This window comes from Pezoporus flaviventris, unplaced genomic scaffold (genome assembly GCF_033815535.1).
Source record: "Pezoporus flaviventris isolate CSIRO_AGI_PZ_B2104156 unplaced genomic scaffold, CSIRO_AGI_Pfla_v1 ptg000083l, whole genome shotgun sequence".
Lineage (NCBI taxonomy): Eukaryota > Metazoa > Chordata > Aves > Psittaciformes > Psittacidae > Pezoporus > Pezoporus flaviventris.
Window position 1 is genome coordinate 10,039,080 of NW_026892631.1, and position 15,486 is coordinate 10,054,565.

General features: G+C 37.3%; 1 protein-coding gene across 4 annotated transcripts in view; it reads left to right on the forward strand.

The window, feature by feature from the left end:
- The window catches only part of PPM1B (protein phosphatase, Mg2+/Mn2+ dependent 1B), a 61,114-nt gene that overhangs the window by 40,713 nt on the left and 4,915 nt on the right, over positions 1-15,486 (forward strand). For all 4 annotated transcript variants that reach the window (XM_061475527.1, XM_061475524.1, XM_061475523.1 and 1 more), the window contains 3 exons: positions 261-378; positions 7,855-7,966; positions 10,884-10,941. In XM_061475527.1, coding sequence (XP_061331511.1) covers positions 261-378; positions 7,855-7,966; positions 10,884-10,941 — 288 coding nt within the window. The remainder of the gene's footprint in view (positions 1-260; positions 379-7,854; positions 7,967-10,883; positions 10,942-15,486) is intronic.

Below are 15,486 nucleotides of genomic sequence, written 5' to 3' on the forward strand. Positions count from 1 at the left end.
TGGTTGACATGTAAGTAAGTCCACTAAATATCTTAGACTTAAAGGATGTACAGTAGAAATCGGTAAAATTCATTTTATCAAATAGTTCAGTCGGAAAACTTGGAGGCTCTTTTTAATCAAAATAGAGTTTTATTGCAAGGTTTCTTCTTTCCCAGGTGTATCACAGTACTGTATTTGGAACAAGTAAAAATGTGACTAAAATAGAAAAAAATACAACAAGACTCAAGATTCTAACTCTTGTTTTTTATCTTGTCATATAGGGGAGTCGTGATAACATGAGTATCGTACTAGTTTGTTTTTCAAATGCTCCTAAGGTTTCAGATGAGGCAGTGAAAAAAGATGCTGAGTTGGATAAGTACTTGGAATCACGGGTTGAAGGTAAGAAATTCATTTTGTTCACTAGAAATGCTGTCATAACCTTCTTGAACATGAAAATAAACCCCCAAAAGCCATCATGCCACTATATGTTGGGTCAAATTCAGGCCTGGTTATAGGTATGATATTTTCTGTGTCAGGAAAAATGTTTTAAGCTGTAAGTTTAGCTTATCCTGGTATTCTGCAAGCATTTTCTTAATGTGAGCTATGAAGTAAAGCTTTTAGGGGTTTACTTCTATCTTTACAGGTCATAATGCAACCACTGAGCTTGCAGAGTGTTGTATCAGCTAAGTAATTTGTGATAATGCCAACGTCTTGCTTATATTAAAAGGAACTCCTATGATACCTGTTGCTTTTTTTTGTGGAAGTGATGAAAAGAAAAAGCTGTTCTGGGATTTCATGAAGGGACAACTTACTCATCTAGTTATTAAAGGTTTTTTAACTGCTTCTATTTAACACACCTGTGAGTTACTTTTTACACCAACTTTTTCTAAATGCACTTCTATGAGAACTTAGCAGTGTATAAATGATCAAAGTGGTCAAAATGATCAAAGTCATCCCTTTAGATTCTGAATGATTATCCTGTGTGTGTATATGTGTAAATAAAAATGTGTAATCCTCTGGAAGTTTCATGGAGGACTAAACTGAATTCCTAACCTGTTTCATTTAGTCACTGATTTTATAACTCTTTAGGTATCTGAAAGTTTGATTGCAACTTCTTTCCTTAAGCAGAAAGAGTTGAAAGAAAGTTAGCTTACCTAAGAATGAAAGGCTTGCCCTTGTTTATTTATTCCTTCTCTGCAGTGCTCTTAATGTCAGAAAAACTGACATTTGAAATGGGGCTTTCAAACTGTTGCTGCTAATTTATATTCTTTTGTCACTGATTAAGGCTGTTCTAAGGTCAGACAACAGCTATGGGTAGTGGTCTCCTGGTATCTCGAATCTTCTCAGTTATGTTAGTGATCCAGGTATAGCTCAGTTTTGGTAGAATTGACTGAACTTCAGGGCTGATATTTAAGATTTGCTTTTTTTTATAGAATTGTTCTTATGTTGGCACAGGTGTTTTTGCAGAAGCAGCTCGGGCATGAAAAAACTGAGTTTCTGGGACAGTTTGTCTTGCTGTTATAAATGTTGCTAGGATAATACTGTGAAGTAGCATCACTGGAGAGAAGCAATCAATGGCTTTGAAAGCCTTGTTGTTATGATGCTTTAAACTTCTGTGATCTCATGAGAAAAGTACTGAAGCACTATCACCCACTTATGGTGATGCAGCTTATTAACCCATTTGTTTGAGCTATAAATTACAGCAGCAGTATTCAAGAAAGGAAAGGGTTTACTGAAGAGTAAGCTGGCTGAGATAACTTGTACTCTTTCTTGACTTCTTTCTGGCCTGGCCTGGATCAACAGATCCTGGTTCGGCTGTGAGTTATGAAGAGATGGTCACTTTCTAGATGGATAGTAAGTTAGGTGGCTGCCTTAGATGTTTTTGTTCCAGGTGCTGAGACCAGTAGCTTAGCTATAATAATGCTGTCTTGATGAAGCTTGTGGTGTGTTTGTATGGAAAAACGTGATATTGGCAGTCTACAGGACTATTCATCAGAGTTCCCTGAAAGTAATTTTAAATTTGGGTGCCAAGATGTTTGAGACTTTGCAGGTCAGAACCAGCTTGGAGGCTGAAACAAGGTCTCAATAACATCAGCCACAGCTCTGAGTACAGGCTGCTTGAGTTTGAGCATTTTTTATCAAAGAAGGTGTGACTGATCAGATTTTCTCAGTGTTGAGATGGAAACTTTCCAGGCATATAGGCATGGTGTGTGTAATTTGTAGAGATACAATACTTACTTTTCTTCTCTTTATACCTATTGGGTGAGAATTACTAATACAGGACTACAGCAGTATCACATAGGAGACAGGTGCCACTTCTGTTTCTCTTTAGTTTATTTGAGTATCTGAGTCACCCACTGGCTTTTTAACATGCTGTGATGGATACTGAAAAGGCTGATTGGATGTGCCTTCATTAGAAAGTAGTTGATATCCAAATAAGGAGCATGAGATGTGAGTGAGAAGTAATCCTGCACTGTAGGTCTCAGGAAATCAGGAATCTTCTGAGAGTGTACAACAGCAAAAATCCCACAGCTAACCATGCAGAACTTACCTTAACACTAATTCAGTGTAAAATGCAACAGTGACATGGAAATGTACATGCTGCCACTGTAACCTGGTTTCTGTGGGCAGCTGTTAGTTTTGTCACTTTGGTATCAAAATTCTCAACCTTACTGTTAATGCTAGAAATGACACTTATTGTAGATCCTCTCTACTGAGTTTTCATTTGTGTGAAGCAGCTGTGAAAGGCACAAATCACTCATGTTCTTTGTCTAGTTTTTTTTATTGCATTCTTAATCAAATGAGTTGAACTTGGAATTTTTTTTGTATCTGCTCCAATGTCCCAGTAATCTAGATAGTTGATATGTAACAAACATTAATTTTTAAATATATATAAGAAGGCCTTCAGCTAAGGATACAGGATATCTATGAATGTGCTGCTGCGTGGGGTGTCTTTCTGTCTTGTTTAAATGGGATCTAAATTGAAATGGCTTGCATGTTTGTAGTTTCTGTTGAGATTAGAGAGAGCTAATGGTCACTTCAAATGCTAACTCCAGGTGTGTTTCTCAGAACTTGGCTTTCATCCCAGGCTTCCTAGATGACACTAGTTAAGATAAATACCTGTTATCTTCCTATGTCTGAAAAGAGTACATGAGCTGTTAATAGGCTCTGGGAGAGAGCCAGGAGCAGTTACCTGCACTGACAGCAGTCAGGTGTGCTCTCAGTGCTTACTGGCTAGTATTCCCAGCTTCTTGGTGGCTCTCCTCTCAGTCAATGTATGGAACTGCAGTGCATTTTATTGCTTTCGTAAGTGAGCTTTAAGGAGATTAATACACAAGTTGTCAAATAATTTTGATCAGAGTGATTGAATTAACTGAGAATGATGTAGGAGGGACCATTTGCGTGTAACAGTGTGGTTTTATAGCGTAATTTACTACTTATCAGAATAACTTCTCGGCAGAAATGTATTTTAGCTGTATTGTCATATTTAACAAATTTTACACATGCCAGGAAAAAAAAGTGAAGAGTCTGTAGGCTGAACTGATGCAGAGCCATTCTAAATGGAACTCTAAAGGACTGTTAAGCTTAAGTGCTCCAGAGAAATAAATTGCTTCAAAGCTTGGACTTCTGTTGCTTCAGCTCTTCTTGATTTCCCTCCTCCCCACCCCGCATGAGCTGTCTGTGTCATTATGTGTTCTGCTTATTGGACGGAGTGCAAAGCCTTTAAATGTCAAGCATTTGGCATGGAATGAGGGCACATTTGAGGGAATTCTGCCAAAAAGTGGAGAAAATAAAGGAGACTGACTTCAGAACTTGAAATATTTACCTATTTTCTAGCAAACTCTTGCATTCATAACAAGTCCTATGAAGCTGTCGTTTTGGCACAGTCAATTTCTACCTTACGTTTGTGCCTCGAGTGTTACTAGTTCAGAAATTACACAGAGAACCTTTAACAGAATGTTTCAAACCACTAAGCAGCATGGAGAGAGTCGTTTGGAAATATGTTGGATTCTTTTGAAAAAGTAGGTTTAAAAGTTCTTTTCATTTGTTTAGATGCATTCTAAATATGGTTTACACCTTAGGATATTCTTTTTCAGGGAAGTATGTTTGTTATTTATTTATAGTCCTGATGTGTTCTGAAGCTCTGAATGTGATAAGCTAGGGAGCTAAGTCCAAGAATCTGTATGCTTAGTTACAAGTGATTGCATTTAGTGAGAATCTGTAGTAAATCTACTAATGTCTGAAATACCCAACTAGATGTACCTGGCAAAAGGCAAATACGGGACTTTGCATGCAATAATTTCACATGAACAGCAGTGTTTCTGTGTCTGTAAATAATTAGCAGCCCATAATATGTTCAGTCTGCTGATAGCCAATAACAGTTCTTATTTAGACCTGTAGTAAAAACATTCTGGAGGGAAAAAAAACAACTGCCCTTAGAAATTCTAAGCTGCAGAGATGGAGAAGTTGTCAAAACCACACGGTATTAGTTCTCTTAGATACTCTTGTCTCTGAGACTAATTTAAATCAGGGTGACATTGGTACTTAGTATAAAATCCTTTGGGACTTCCTGAAGCAATTTTAGGTTGATCAGTGGTATTTGTTCTTCATGAACGTACACTGTTCAACATGGAATGTTTTTTCTCTTCTTTTGAGGACGTTGAATTTCAATCTGGCAGGACTAACCCATCAAACCTTTTAGACAGCAGGGTTTTTTTTTGCTGCTGCACTTGGGTGTTTTAAGCTCTGGCTTTGGAGAGAAGGGCATTGTTCGAAACATGCTGTTGTTTGTTTTAAAACATAAAAAAATCTGTGTTCAAAAGCAGTTTAATACTTACATGCGTAACATTTGCACTCTGTCTTTGTACGTTCCTAAGCAGACTGCTGCGATCCTGTGTATTCGTACAGTGAGTTGAATTAGTAGTTACATAGGGTCTTTCCAGAGTTATGAAAAGGGAATTACTGTTTCAGTACAAAAACAAAGTTGCCTTTTTTTTTTTTAAAACAGTTATTAAAAAAACACCTCAGGAGGTGATGGGTTACAGAGATTTCTAGTGTAAGAACTGTGTATATACTGAAGCTCTTCTGCTTGTTTGGGTCTTGAGGTTGACAGAATGTGCACAACTGCATTCCAAAGCTGCCAGTTCAAGAGTATTCCACAATATGTATGAGGTTGTAGTCAGTAGCTTGTAACGGAGTCGTTTATTATGGTGAGCACAGCCCTGCATCTTTCTTGAGTCACTTAGCCAGCTAATTTCTACAGTAATGTAAGTGTGTTGGATGGTAGTTCAGTTATGCCCCAAACAGGGGCACGTGTTCTGTTTAGGTTAACAGTCTTAATAGTAAATGAACACTCAGTTAATACAGGAGTCAAAAGGTGGAAGATATACTGTATATAAAACTGATTTATCATAATATAGCTGGAAATCAAAGGGGATGCTGGAACATAGAAAACTTGTGACGCTGTCTGGTTGGGGACTTGCATTATATAAAATGGAAATAAAATTGGATTTTCAAAATAGGTGTTGAGCTTTTAGTGAAATATATTTTAAGGAGTAAGGTAGACTTCATAGTGGACTTTCATGGATTTACATATACAGTAGTATGAGGAAATGATTCCATAAGTGTCTGAATTATATTAGCAATGAATTAATGTTAGCAATTAGCATATGTAGAAGTTTCTGTAATTGTGTTTTGCACATTCATGGAATAAGAATTAATTGCAGGGTTATTCTTAATATCATAGAGATGATGGTGAAAACCTTGTAAATGCCTCTAAATCAGTTTCCAAAAACATTTGGTTTCTTTCTCTAGTGGCCTTTGTCAAACAAATCCCCAGTGTGATCTGCTAACTGATTTGTAATGAAAAAAGGTCGTGCTGGGTCATTTGCTTTATTGTCGAATTTTCTATTAGGAACCTTTTTAGGCGATGGTCAGCTTAGAATTCCTGATTGCGCACCTTCTAGAAATAGATGGAAGATGCTCATGGTTCAGTTGGGCACTGCCTGAGTAGTAGTTACGCAGTATAAACTAGAAGTTACACGGTACAAAGTAAAAGCTTCCAGTACCAGGGTTATACAGTAATCCTTAGTCATGATTGCTTTAATTCCTTTTTAAGAAGATCAAAAAATCTTATACTTGCACCAATATTTAGTAATTGCTTACTTCTGTAGCCTTTCCTTTCTTCTTATTCATTCTTGCTAGTTGCTTACTTTTGGTATGTACAGAACCAGATGTGCTCCTGGTATAAAAAGCAGTACATGCACAAGACACTTTCTGTGAGATGTGAGTCAGCAAAATTGCATTATAGTGGTATAGTCTACTTCTAACTAGGTAGAACAGCACAAAAGGATGCAATGACTTGTGGCAGGTTTATGTGAATGTGTGTGGAAGAAGTGATCAAAATAGTACGATGCAAGCATACCTATACAGTTGTCACTTCCGTTGCTAGCCATGATTCATTCTTAATGGATGGATGTGTGATAATATACTTAAGGTTTCATGGAAGAATGTTTATTAACTTCCAGTGGTAGTTTATTCATTGCAGACAGTTTATGGTACGGACTTTAAGTTGGGGTTTAGAAGACAGTACCTTATTTGTTACAGAGCAGTAAAACTATGCTAAAAGAATTGCTTTGTGGGGAGGGGGGCTTTCCTGATACAGAGGGAGTACCTTGCAAGCACTTTGTTGTTTTCAGTAGTCCCAAGAGAAGCCTGTGTATCAGTTGCTTTCTAGGTAGGGGATAGGCATGATGAGAGGTTCAAATCCCAGGAAATCTGAAATGTAGAGCTTAAAGTAGGTTGGTGATACACTTTTCTGCTAACTTCAGCAGCTCATTGTAGCTTCTTCTGACTTCAGTTGCAGGCTCCAAATCAGGCATCCAGAATCTAATCAATAGACTGTAAGGAATTTCAAGGTATTTGTTTACCTTTGGATAGTCGCCAAGCTACAACATGACTGAAGTTTATTTAGGTTGATACTTCATTTGTTCTTTTTAGTTCTTTTGTGGCTCAAACGGAACTTTAATCTAGAACGATGCCTACAGGAAATAGCACTCCATTCATTGATGCAGCTGATTGTCAGAAAAATGTGACACATACATACAGCTACAGTGTGTAGATAACTTAGTGAACCTTTTTCTGCTATGGTAGTAGTAGTTGAATGACTAGAGGCTGATGACTGGTACTCTTATACCAATGTCAGTGTATGTGCAGCTAATGTAAGTGCACCTTACAGCACCTTTGATGAATAAGAACATGTGAAGATTTACTTAAGTTTAGGCAGTTCTTTCCCAAGGCAGATGAACTTCCTAGCACTGGATTTTCATGCTGCTTCTGCTTTGAATACTGTATTATTAATTATCCATCCTCAGTTCTATATTCTGTTTTGACCACATGAGTGATAATAGACCATTATATATGCCACTTGATATGTGTGATGATCTTAGTGTTTATGCACGGAAGATTCAGGCCTTTGAGAATACAAGGTATTAATCTCAGTGAAGTAGGACTGAATTCCAGGGAAGCATTGGCTTTATGGCATGTAACTTCTGAGTATGTATTGTAATGCAACAGGAAGGTAATTGAAACGGACTCTGAAAACAAGCTGCTGCTTCATCCAAGTCATAGTCTGCTTCTGACATTCTCTGAAAGAGAATGGCTAGAAGCATACGGGAAAGACAGGCTATGGATTTGAATATATCTGTTCCACCGTGCAAAGTCTGTGTACCTAAAAAGTAAAGAATGTTTTCCTATTTACATGTAACTCTTTCATAATGTCTCTGTTAAATAGTGATAGTATCTTGTATTTCAGTGCCTTTAGGAATGGGTGGTATTAATTCAGTAATCTAAGGACTTCTTCTGTTTTTAAATTAGAAATTATGGAAAAATCGGGTGAAGAAGGAATGCCTGATCTTGCTCATGTTATTCGTATTTTAACGGCGGAGAATATCCCTAATTTACCACCAGGAGGTGGTTTAGCTGGCAAGTGAGTACATTGCTGGAATTGCTTGAATTGTTTAGTTCACTGAAACAAATACTTTCATTTAAATGTGTTAAAGCTTTTCTTATTGTAACAGCTATACTCAAAGAAAAAAGTTGGGCTTCATATTTGAAGCCAGTTTAGCTTTTGTGTTACATAAACGTTTGCGTCACCATTCCTGTTCCAGACTGGTAAGAGGAAACAGGTTTATCATATTCTGGTACATAACATACTGATTTACTATTTCCATATGGCCATTAAAAAAATAAAAATGTTTATTCTTGTCTTTTTACTGCTTTACATTTGTTAAGAACTCTCAATAATGTAACCAGAATATTGAAATACCAGCTCAGTTTTTGTGATGTCATGTTTCCTTTACCACCTAGTGTCCATTACAAGTTTGGGCTGATGCTTGTTTGCTCAGCATACATTCTTGTACGCAAACTGTTTTTCTTTGTTTAGTCTTAAACTGAATGTTAGATAAGCAAGAATATTAAACTAGCATATACCTTTTAAAACATAACTGGAATAAACATTCAGAAATGACATTGGTTTTCTGCAGAGGCTAGTGGTAATGTTCTAGCAACCTATCATTTAAGGGTTTTAAAGAACAGAATTTGGGATTGCATAAGCCACTGTTGATCTAGAATTCCCCAAACAGTGGAACCCATTATTTGCTCCCTGGCATAAGTCATGTTCCTTTTGGAATCTTTGTGTTTTTCCAAACATAAGATCCTGTCCCCTGAGCATTTCTGTATACATCCATTTTCATTGCGTGCTCTTATTAATGAGCACTGTTTGCCATGATAATTTTTCTTTCTAGCATTGAAAGTTCCTCTATGTTTTGGTCCTTTTTCTTCACTTGTGTATGCGCTCCAGGCATTCAGGAAAGTTGTCGTGTGCCTGTTATTCTTCTGTTCTTCTTAGCGCCTCGCAACTGCTGAATGACTTGGTGTGTTTTGTTGTTTAGCTCATTAATAACTGCAGCATGTACTGCTTCATTATTCTGGAACCCATATATATAATCCTGTTTTCATTTGTTGACCATGTTACGTTTTAAATGGGCTTAGGTTCAGAATTTGCCTTTTGATGCCTTTCCCTCAGTTTTGACTTAAGTTCTGCACTACAGAAAACTGACTTTGGGAGGTATGCATGCAGCTTCTTTTGAGAGAGTTCTTACTGCCTCATATTTTGAGACAGGAGGTCCTGAGTTTTTCCATCGAAGGACGGTACGGAGAAATACACTGTTCAAAGAAAAAGTGAATTGAAAAGATAGGAGAATTCCCAAGAGCCTGAGTTTTAACTCTGATTCAGAACTTTTGCAGTGGCTGTCTGCTGCTTCTGTGGCAGCCTTGCTTGGACTGTGGAGGTGTTTTCTGGTACAATGGTGTGAGGTGCCTTTGCTCTCCATAGTACAGATATTAGGTCAGAATTGTGCCATTCCTCTGTCACTAAATGTGCAGTTAAACTGAGAGAGCCCTTTTCTGTATCACCTGCAAAAGGATTGTTTCTTTTCTCTAGGAAAATCTTCCACCAGTGTCAATGGATCTGATACTAGCTCAGCCATGCCTTCTAGATTTCTTCTTAAAGTGTTGACTTGAACTGATGTGAGATCCATCCTGAGAGATCTGATGCACTGTCCCGTGCATTCACTGCTCCATAAACCATCTCCTAGAGTTCTGAATATTTTAATAAACACAGTTTAAAATGTTGGATCATGACTGGAAAAATACATTCTGGTGCTGGACACTAGATACTGAGATGGCCTGATTTATTGCTTTGTCTCAGAGTGGACATACTTGCAACATCACATTCAAAACCTGAACTCTTCTGTTTTGAACATGCTTTGTGCTTCCTTGCTGTAAACATAAGAACATAGACATACAGATCAGACCAAGGATTGTTTTAGCTCTGTGTCCTAGCCACAGGATAGCTGAAAGTAGGTGCCATGGGAAGGATATAAAACTTCTCCTTTCGTTACTCAGTTTCCAGCTTCTTACAGCTGAGGTGCTTTCTGATCTTTTCCAGTAAGTTAAAATATGTTCAGAAGGAGTCTCAGCAAGCTTTTAGCATCCTTGGTGTTCTGAGGTGGAAAGTTCTGTTGCATCAAGAGCCATCACTGTACTTTTTGAGACTCTTGCTACTGTCTTAATCTGATGCCCTTGTGGTCTTTGGAAGAGTCAACAGTGTTTATCCACATTCTGTAAGACATAGTTTGTATAGATCTTGGCCACCTCCAGACTTGAGAACCCTAGTTCACTTAGCAGTTCTTTTTTTCTTGAAGGTGTCAGTAACTTTGATTGTATCGTGTACAGACATAACCTTTTTCCCTCTCAGAAGTCTGTTTATACTTCAGGGTTTGTTTTTCAGTTTTTACCTAATGGCATTTGGGGTTTAATTTCTACAGCATGAATAGACACTGGACAATGCATCTCAGAGGTTGTATACTCTGAACACAGCACTTAAAAAGTTCATGGCCAGTAGTAACCTAGATATATGTAATACAAATGGGGAAAACCCCATCTGTCTTCAAGTTCCACATCCAGAAATAAGGGAAGAAAAAACATGAAGTATGAATAATTTTATTTCAAGTAAAATACACATTTAAGGGTTACTCTTGGCAAAATTTGACTATGCTGGAGCTTCTAAAGATGTAAAGAGGTAGATGGTAGACCATGGGGAGGGCAGAGTAAGAAAATGTTTTGCCTTGCTTAGTCTTCACAAATCCTAACTTACTGCTAAGTCCCCACACATCATATTAAAAGTGAGTAAAGGCACTAAGAGCAGGCTTCATGTTAATAAGAGGCAGGTTAAAGGCAAAGCGTCTTAAACACTTTGCAGTTGTTACTGTGCTCAAACTTTTTAAACTCTTAATATTTTGAAATCCTTTCTTGTGCTTAATTTTTTGAACTTCTCTTTTTAGGCGTAATATTATTGAAGCTGTGTATAGTAGGCTGAATCCACACAGAGAGAATGAGGGGGTAAGTTCCCGTTTTGATTGCTACACCGTTTCGGTCATGAGAACACCAAAGTAGTTTCATGCATTAAGCAGCAGTGTACATCACTGCCAATAAAGAATTATAAACAGAAAATATGTATTTTAGCATACAGTTCATTTTGACCTTGTTTTGGATGGATCTGGTACAGACTTCATCCTCAAAAAGACAGTGAACTGACACCCAATTCTAAAAGACTTTTAAAACATTGGTGCTTTTTCAGCCCAACCTGTGAGGCAACAATGCAGGGGGTTTCTAAATTACAGGTTTTTTTAGTGTAAAAAAAATTATGGTCAGCATATTCATTATTTAACTAGCTATTATGTCTGCTGTCTAGAAATCTATTAGAAGAAGGGGCAGACACACTTCCTGTTGTCTTCTGTAAATGTGGAAGACTTTGGTACACTGAAAATAAAAGACTAATATTGACTACTCCTGTAGAGTTTACACTATCTTTAAATATCCCATGTGCAGTGGCCTGAGAAAAGCATAAAGGGCTTTTAGTTTACTTCAGTTCTGATTTCTAAAATGGCTTACATTCTTCTGCCCAGTTCCCAGTAGTCTGGATGTTAAATAGCATGTTGAAATACAGTTTAATTTTAATCCTGATTATTAGGTGGTTATTAATATTAGCATAAAGATTAATAATTGGTGTTCATATTAGTTGTGGTTAATTTGAAGAAAATAATCATTGGAAAACTGAAGAGCTGATAAAAACCACCACTGCTTGTGCATATGTTCCATTTCCTGTATAGTTTATGTAAATTAATGTGAGGATATCCATTTGATTTCTAGTAAATCCTTTGTCATTTTTTCATCTTGTGTGATGGCTACAAGGTCCTCAGTCAGGTAGTCATTGCAATGAATGGGGCGATGTCAACTTGTATTTTAAATACTTTGAAATGATCAGTTGTGTGCCTTGAGATTGTGACTCTGCAGTCTCACCACAGTTGTGTTTTTCTCACAGTCATCTTCTGTTGCCTACTTGTGTTTGGTTTATTCTGTTCAGTTAGAAAGCTTGTATATATGGGGGGCCACTCTTCTGTTAAACTACAAATAGAGAAGACATTTCTAACATTTTTATTTTGGGGTGGGGGTTTGGTGGGTTGGTTTTGTTGTTGCTGGGGGGTTTGGGGGGGGGGGGGGTGTTTGTTTTGGGTTTTAGTTTGAAAGTGATAGAGTTTACATTTCTCATTTAACTTTCAACAAATTGTCCAGCAGTACCCCCAGATAAGCTAGCCAAAATTTTCCTCTTTTCAGCTTCTTTAGTCCTTCAGGAAACTCTGCACCTCTGTCAGCCTGTTACTACTTTCCATATTTACCCATAGCTTTGTTTCTGTTCATGGGGTCAAGTTATTGGTGAAAGTGGCTCATTTGATGATTATGGCATAGGTTTTATAAGCTCTTGTTGTTCGCTTGCTTTTAAGAAAAAACAAGTTTGTCTAAAGGTCATATGCCATAGTTGCATTTATGATGCAACTTTTCTAAGTCCAGATTTACTCTTCAATAGCCATGCAAGCTTGCTAAAAGTCCTAACATCCAGTACAGCATCCTTTTTGTGTATTGGCTACTTCCATGAAATTTTTGTACATCATCCGTTATAATTTAATAAAGTGAAGTAACTGAACTAAATATGCAAGTTACTCATAAAGGAATATATCTTTAACCCTTATTACCATTAATAGCTTTGACCTTTATTGCCATTAGAATCCCTGGATAGTTGTCTTGAGATTGGGTGAAGGATGCAGTTCCTTTTTGCACTTTTCCAACAAGTTGGAATTGGTGTCTTACTGTCCTTGAAATGGATGACTTTAGTGGGCCTCATCTCTGAGGTGATGAAAGCATGACTTCCTTGCTAGTCTTACTCAGTCCCAAGTGTATATGTCATGATCTCTTAGTCTTTTGAACTGAATACTCTAGTGCGCAGGGTGGAGGGGTGAAAGGGAAGGAATCTGTTCAGTTACTCAACATCAGACTCCCCACAGTATCTACACACTGTGATAATGTTGCTATGTATCTCACATTTAAACAGTAAGCAAAGGTAAGAAGGAAACATACAAGGACATGCTAATAATGACATTTCCAACCGAGACCAAAATCTTAACTAGTAATGCCCATGTCTAAACTAGTACGAAGCAAGAGCGGGGCTTCATGCAGAAAATGAGGAGCTACAGACACAGATGCTGAGTCTGCAGAGCATAAAGGTGCAGGCTTGCGCTGAAGAATCCTTCCCTATGTGTAGTTACCCATTATTCTCCTGTAGAATGCTGCTGCTACTAACTGTAAAGTCTGCCTGTGACACTCATCTTCACCTGATGATTTTATAAAGGCTAGAACCATATATTTTTACTTTGACAAAATCATCATGTAATTAATTGCTGAAGTATTTCTGCGAGTAAAAAGTTTTTAAAACACCACTAAAACCCATAAAACCAAAACCCAAACCAACCACATTGACTTTTGCAGCTGAGAATATCTTCCTTCTAAAGAGTATACTTTTTAGCATTGAACAGTTAAACTACTTACCGTGAATTACTGTGAACTGGATCATAATAGCTTTACAAAGTAAGTTCTTAGTATATAAATTAAAACCAAGGTAGTATATTCTAGATTAGCTTTGCTTTTTTCTCAGCACTGTAAAGATTCTAGTGTTTTGCTTCGAGTTTTCTTTGTCATCCAAGACAGTGATTGTGAGTGGTAACTTCTTCCAGTTCTTCACATGCACATTTTCTTGAGAATCCTTGAGATAAAGTGTAAAGTGAGACACTGGGAAGTGAAAGAATCCTGACCACAGCAGTAAGCAGAGATCATTAGTGTGGCTTCAGGGTACAGCATTCATGTTTTCTTTTAGGCATCTCAGCAGAGTTAAAAGTATTTTGTAAATCCAGGGCTGGAGAGTGCCCTGCATTGGGCTCACAAAGAGCAGTGTTTGAGCAGAGACTTCTGCTATAAATGTGGTGCTTGTTGCTTTTACAAGTGCAAGTGAAATCCTAGATACCTGTTATGTGTTGGGGCTTGGCGTTTTCAGATCTTAAAAGGAAATATAAAAGAACTTCTAAATAGCTAAACAGTTATTGCCACTCTGATACCGCTGAGTCTTTGCTCTAGTTAACTTATTTAAATATTACTCTTTCTCTATTGGCTCTACTTTGACCTTATTTAAATTGAATTTTTATATATATACATATATATATATATATATATATTCCTAAAACTAAGACATTACTATCCAGTTAGGTACAAGGAATAATGTCAGAATTTCAGTGGCTGTGTTAATAGTTTCAGTGGCATTTGCTTAAAGCTGTGTTTGAGCATCTTGTTTGAAACCAGTCATGTTTATCCCTTGCCTTTACTAATACTGTACACTTTGATAAATCAAATCACATGTCATTAAGGGCTGCTACAGATAATATTACTGGACAAAATTCTTGCATCTTCAAATATTGTAAATCCTGTCCCTAATACATAGTAGCCCTTTTTAGTATATACATAATTTAACAGAACAGAACTTGTGTACAAGTTGTGAATGCTCTTGTCAAATATAGCTAGCACAAATTTATTCTTGGTTTTGTGGTCAGCAGCACTAAGATGAATTAGCACATAAAAGAAGACAAATAGTAACTTGCACAGAAATCATACTTTTCAGGGACCTGTTCTGGCCACACATCATTAGAGAGAGAACCGTGTTATAGTGTATTGATAATGTATAGTATATCAGAGAGGCAGTTTCTGTCTCACTGTTGCCTGTAGGGTTTTTTTTGTCTGCTGAGACAATGAGGGAATCTGCTAAGATGAGGGAAGCACAAGATAGCATGCACTCCTACTACCACTTGTATTGTTTAGGAGTCTCAGGGCTGCTATTACATTGCTTACTGCTTTTACGCTTCAGTGTTGTAAGGGAGCAAAAGTTTTCACCTCAGTCTGCCAGCAGAATTTTTAAAGCTGTGAATCTTGTGAAATACGGAGATTCAGAGTGTATGTTTGCTAATGCCAGTCTTGGAGCAAAACTGATGGGATGGAGCAACTGTAGACTTTAGATGTTCTCTGAACTTTAAAAATACTGGAACTCCAGCTCCACTGCCTTGTTTGATATTAGCTAGATAAATGCATAAATAGTATCCTTTTGTCAAAACCTAAGATGTGGGATACATCTGTAGATTAATCATTATGCCCTGAGTTTTCACTGAGGTTTGTGCTCATGGGACATTGAAACAGTCCCGCTTCATATATTAAAACTAACTCCTTTAACTTGCTTCTCCTCACTGGGCTCTTGGAGAGCTCTCTGAACATGAAGATGCTAGTACATGGGAGTCAAACATCTCTAAGACCTGCAAACGACAGTTGAAGTCTGTCTCTATTTGCGAAACAAGTATAAACTTAGAAGGATAGCATTATATGCAGTAACACTCATTTTTGTGGTTAAATTGTCCATTTTTTAACTGAGACTGTGTTAATGAATCTCGGGGCTTCGATTCCAACAACATTGGAGCATCCAAAATCTTATTGAACCCAAGAGATTGTCTTAATACT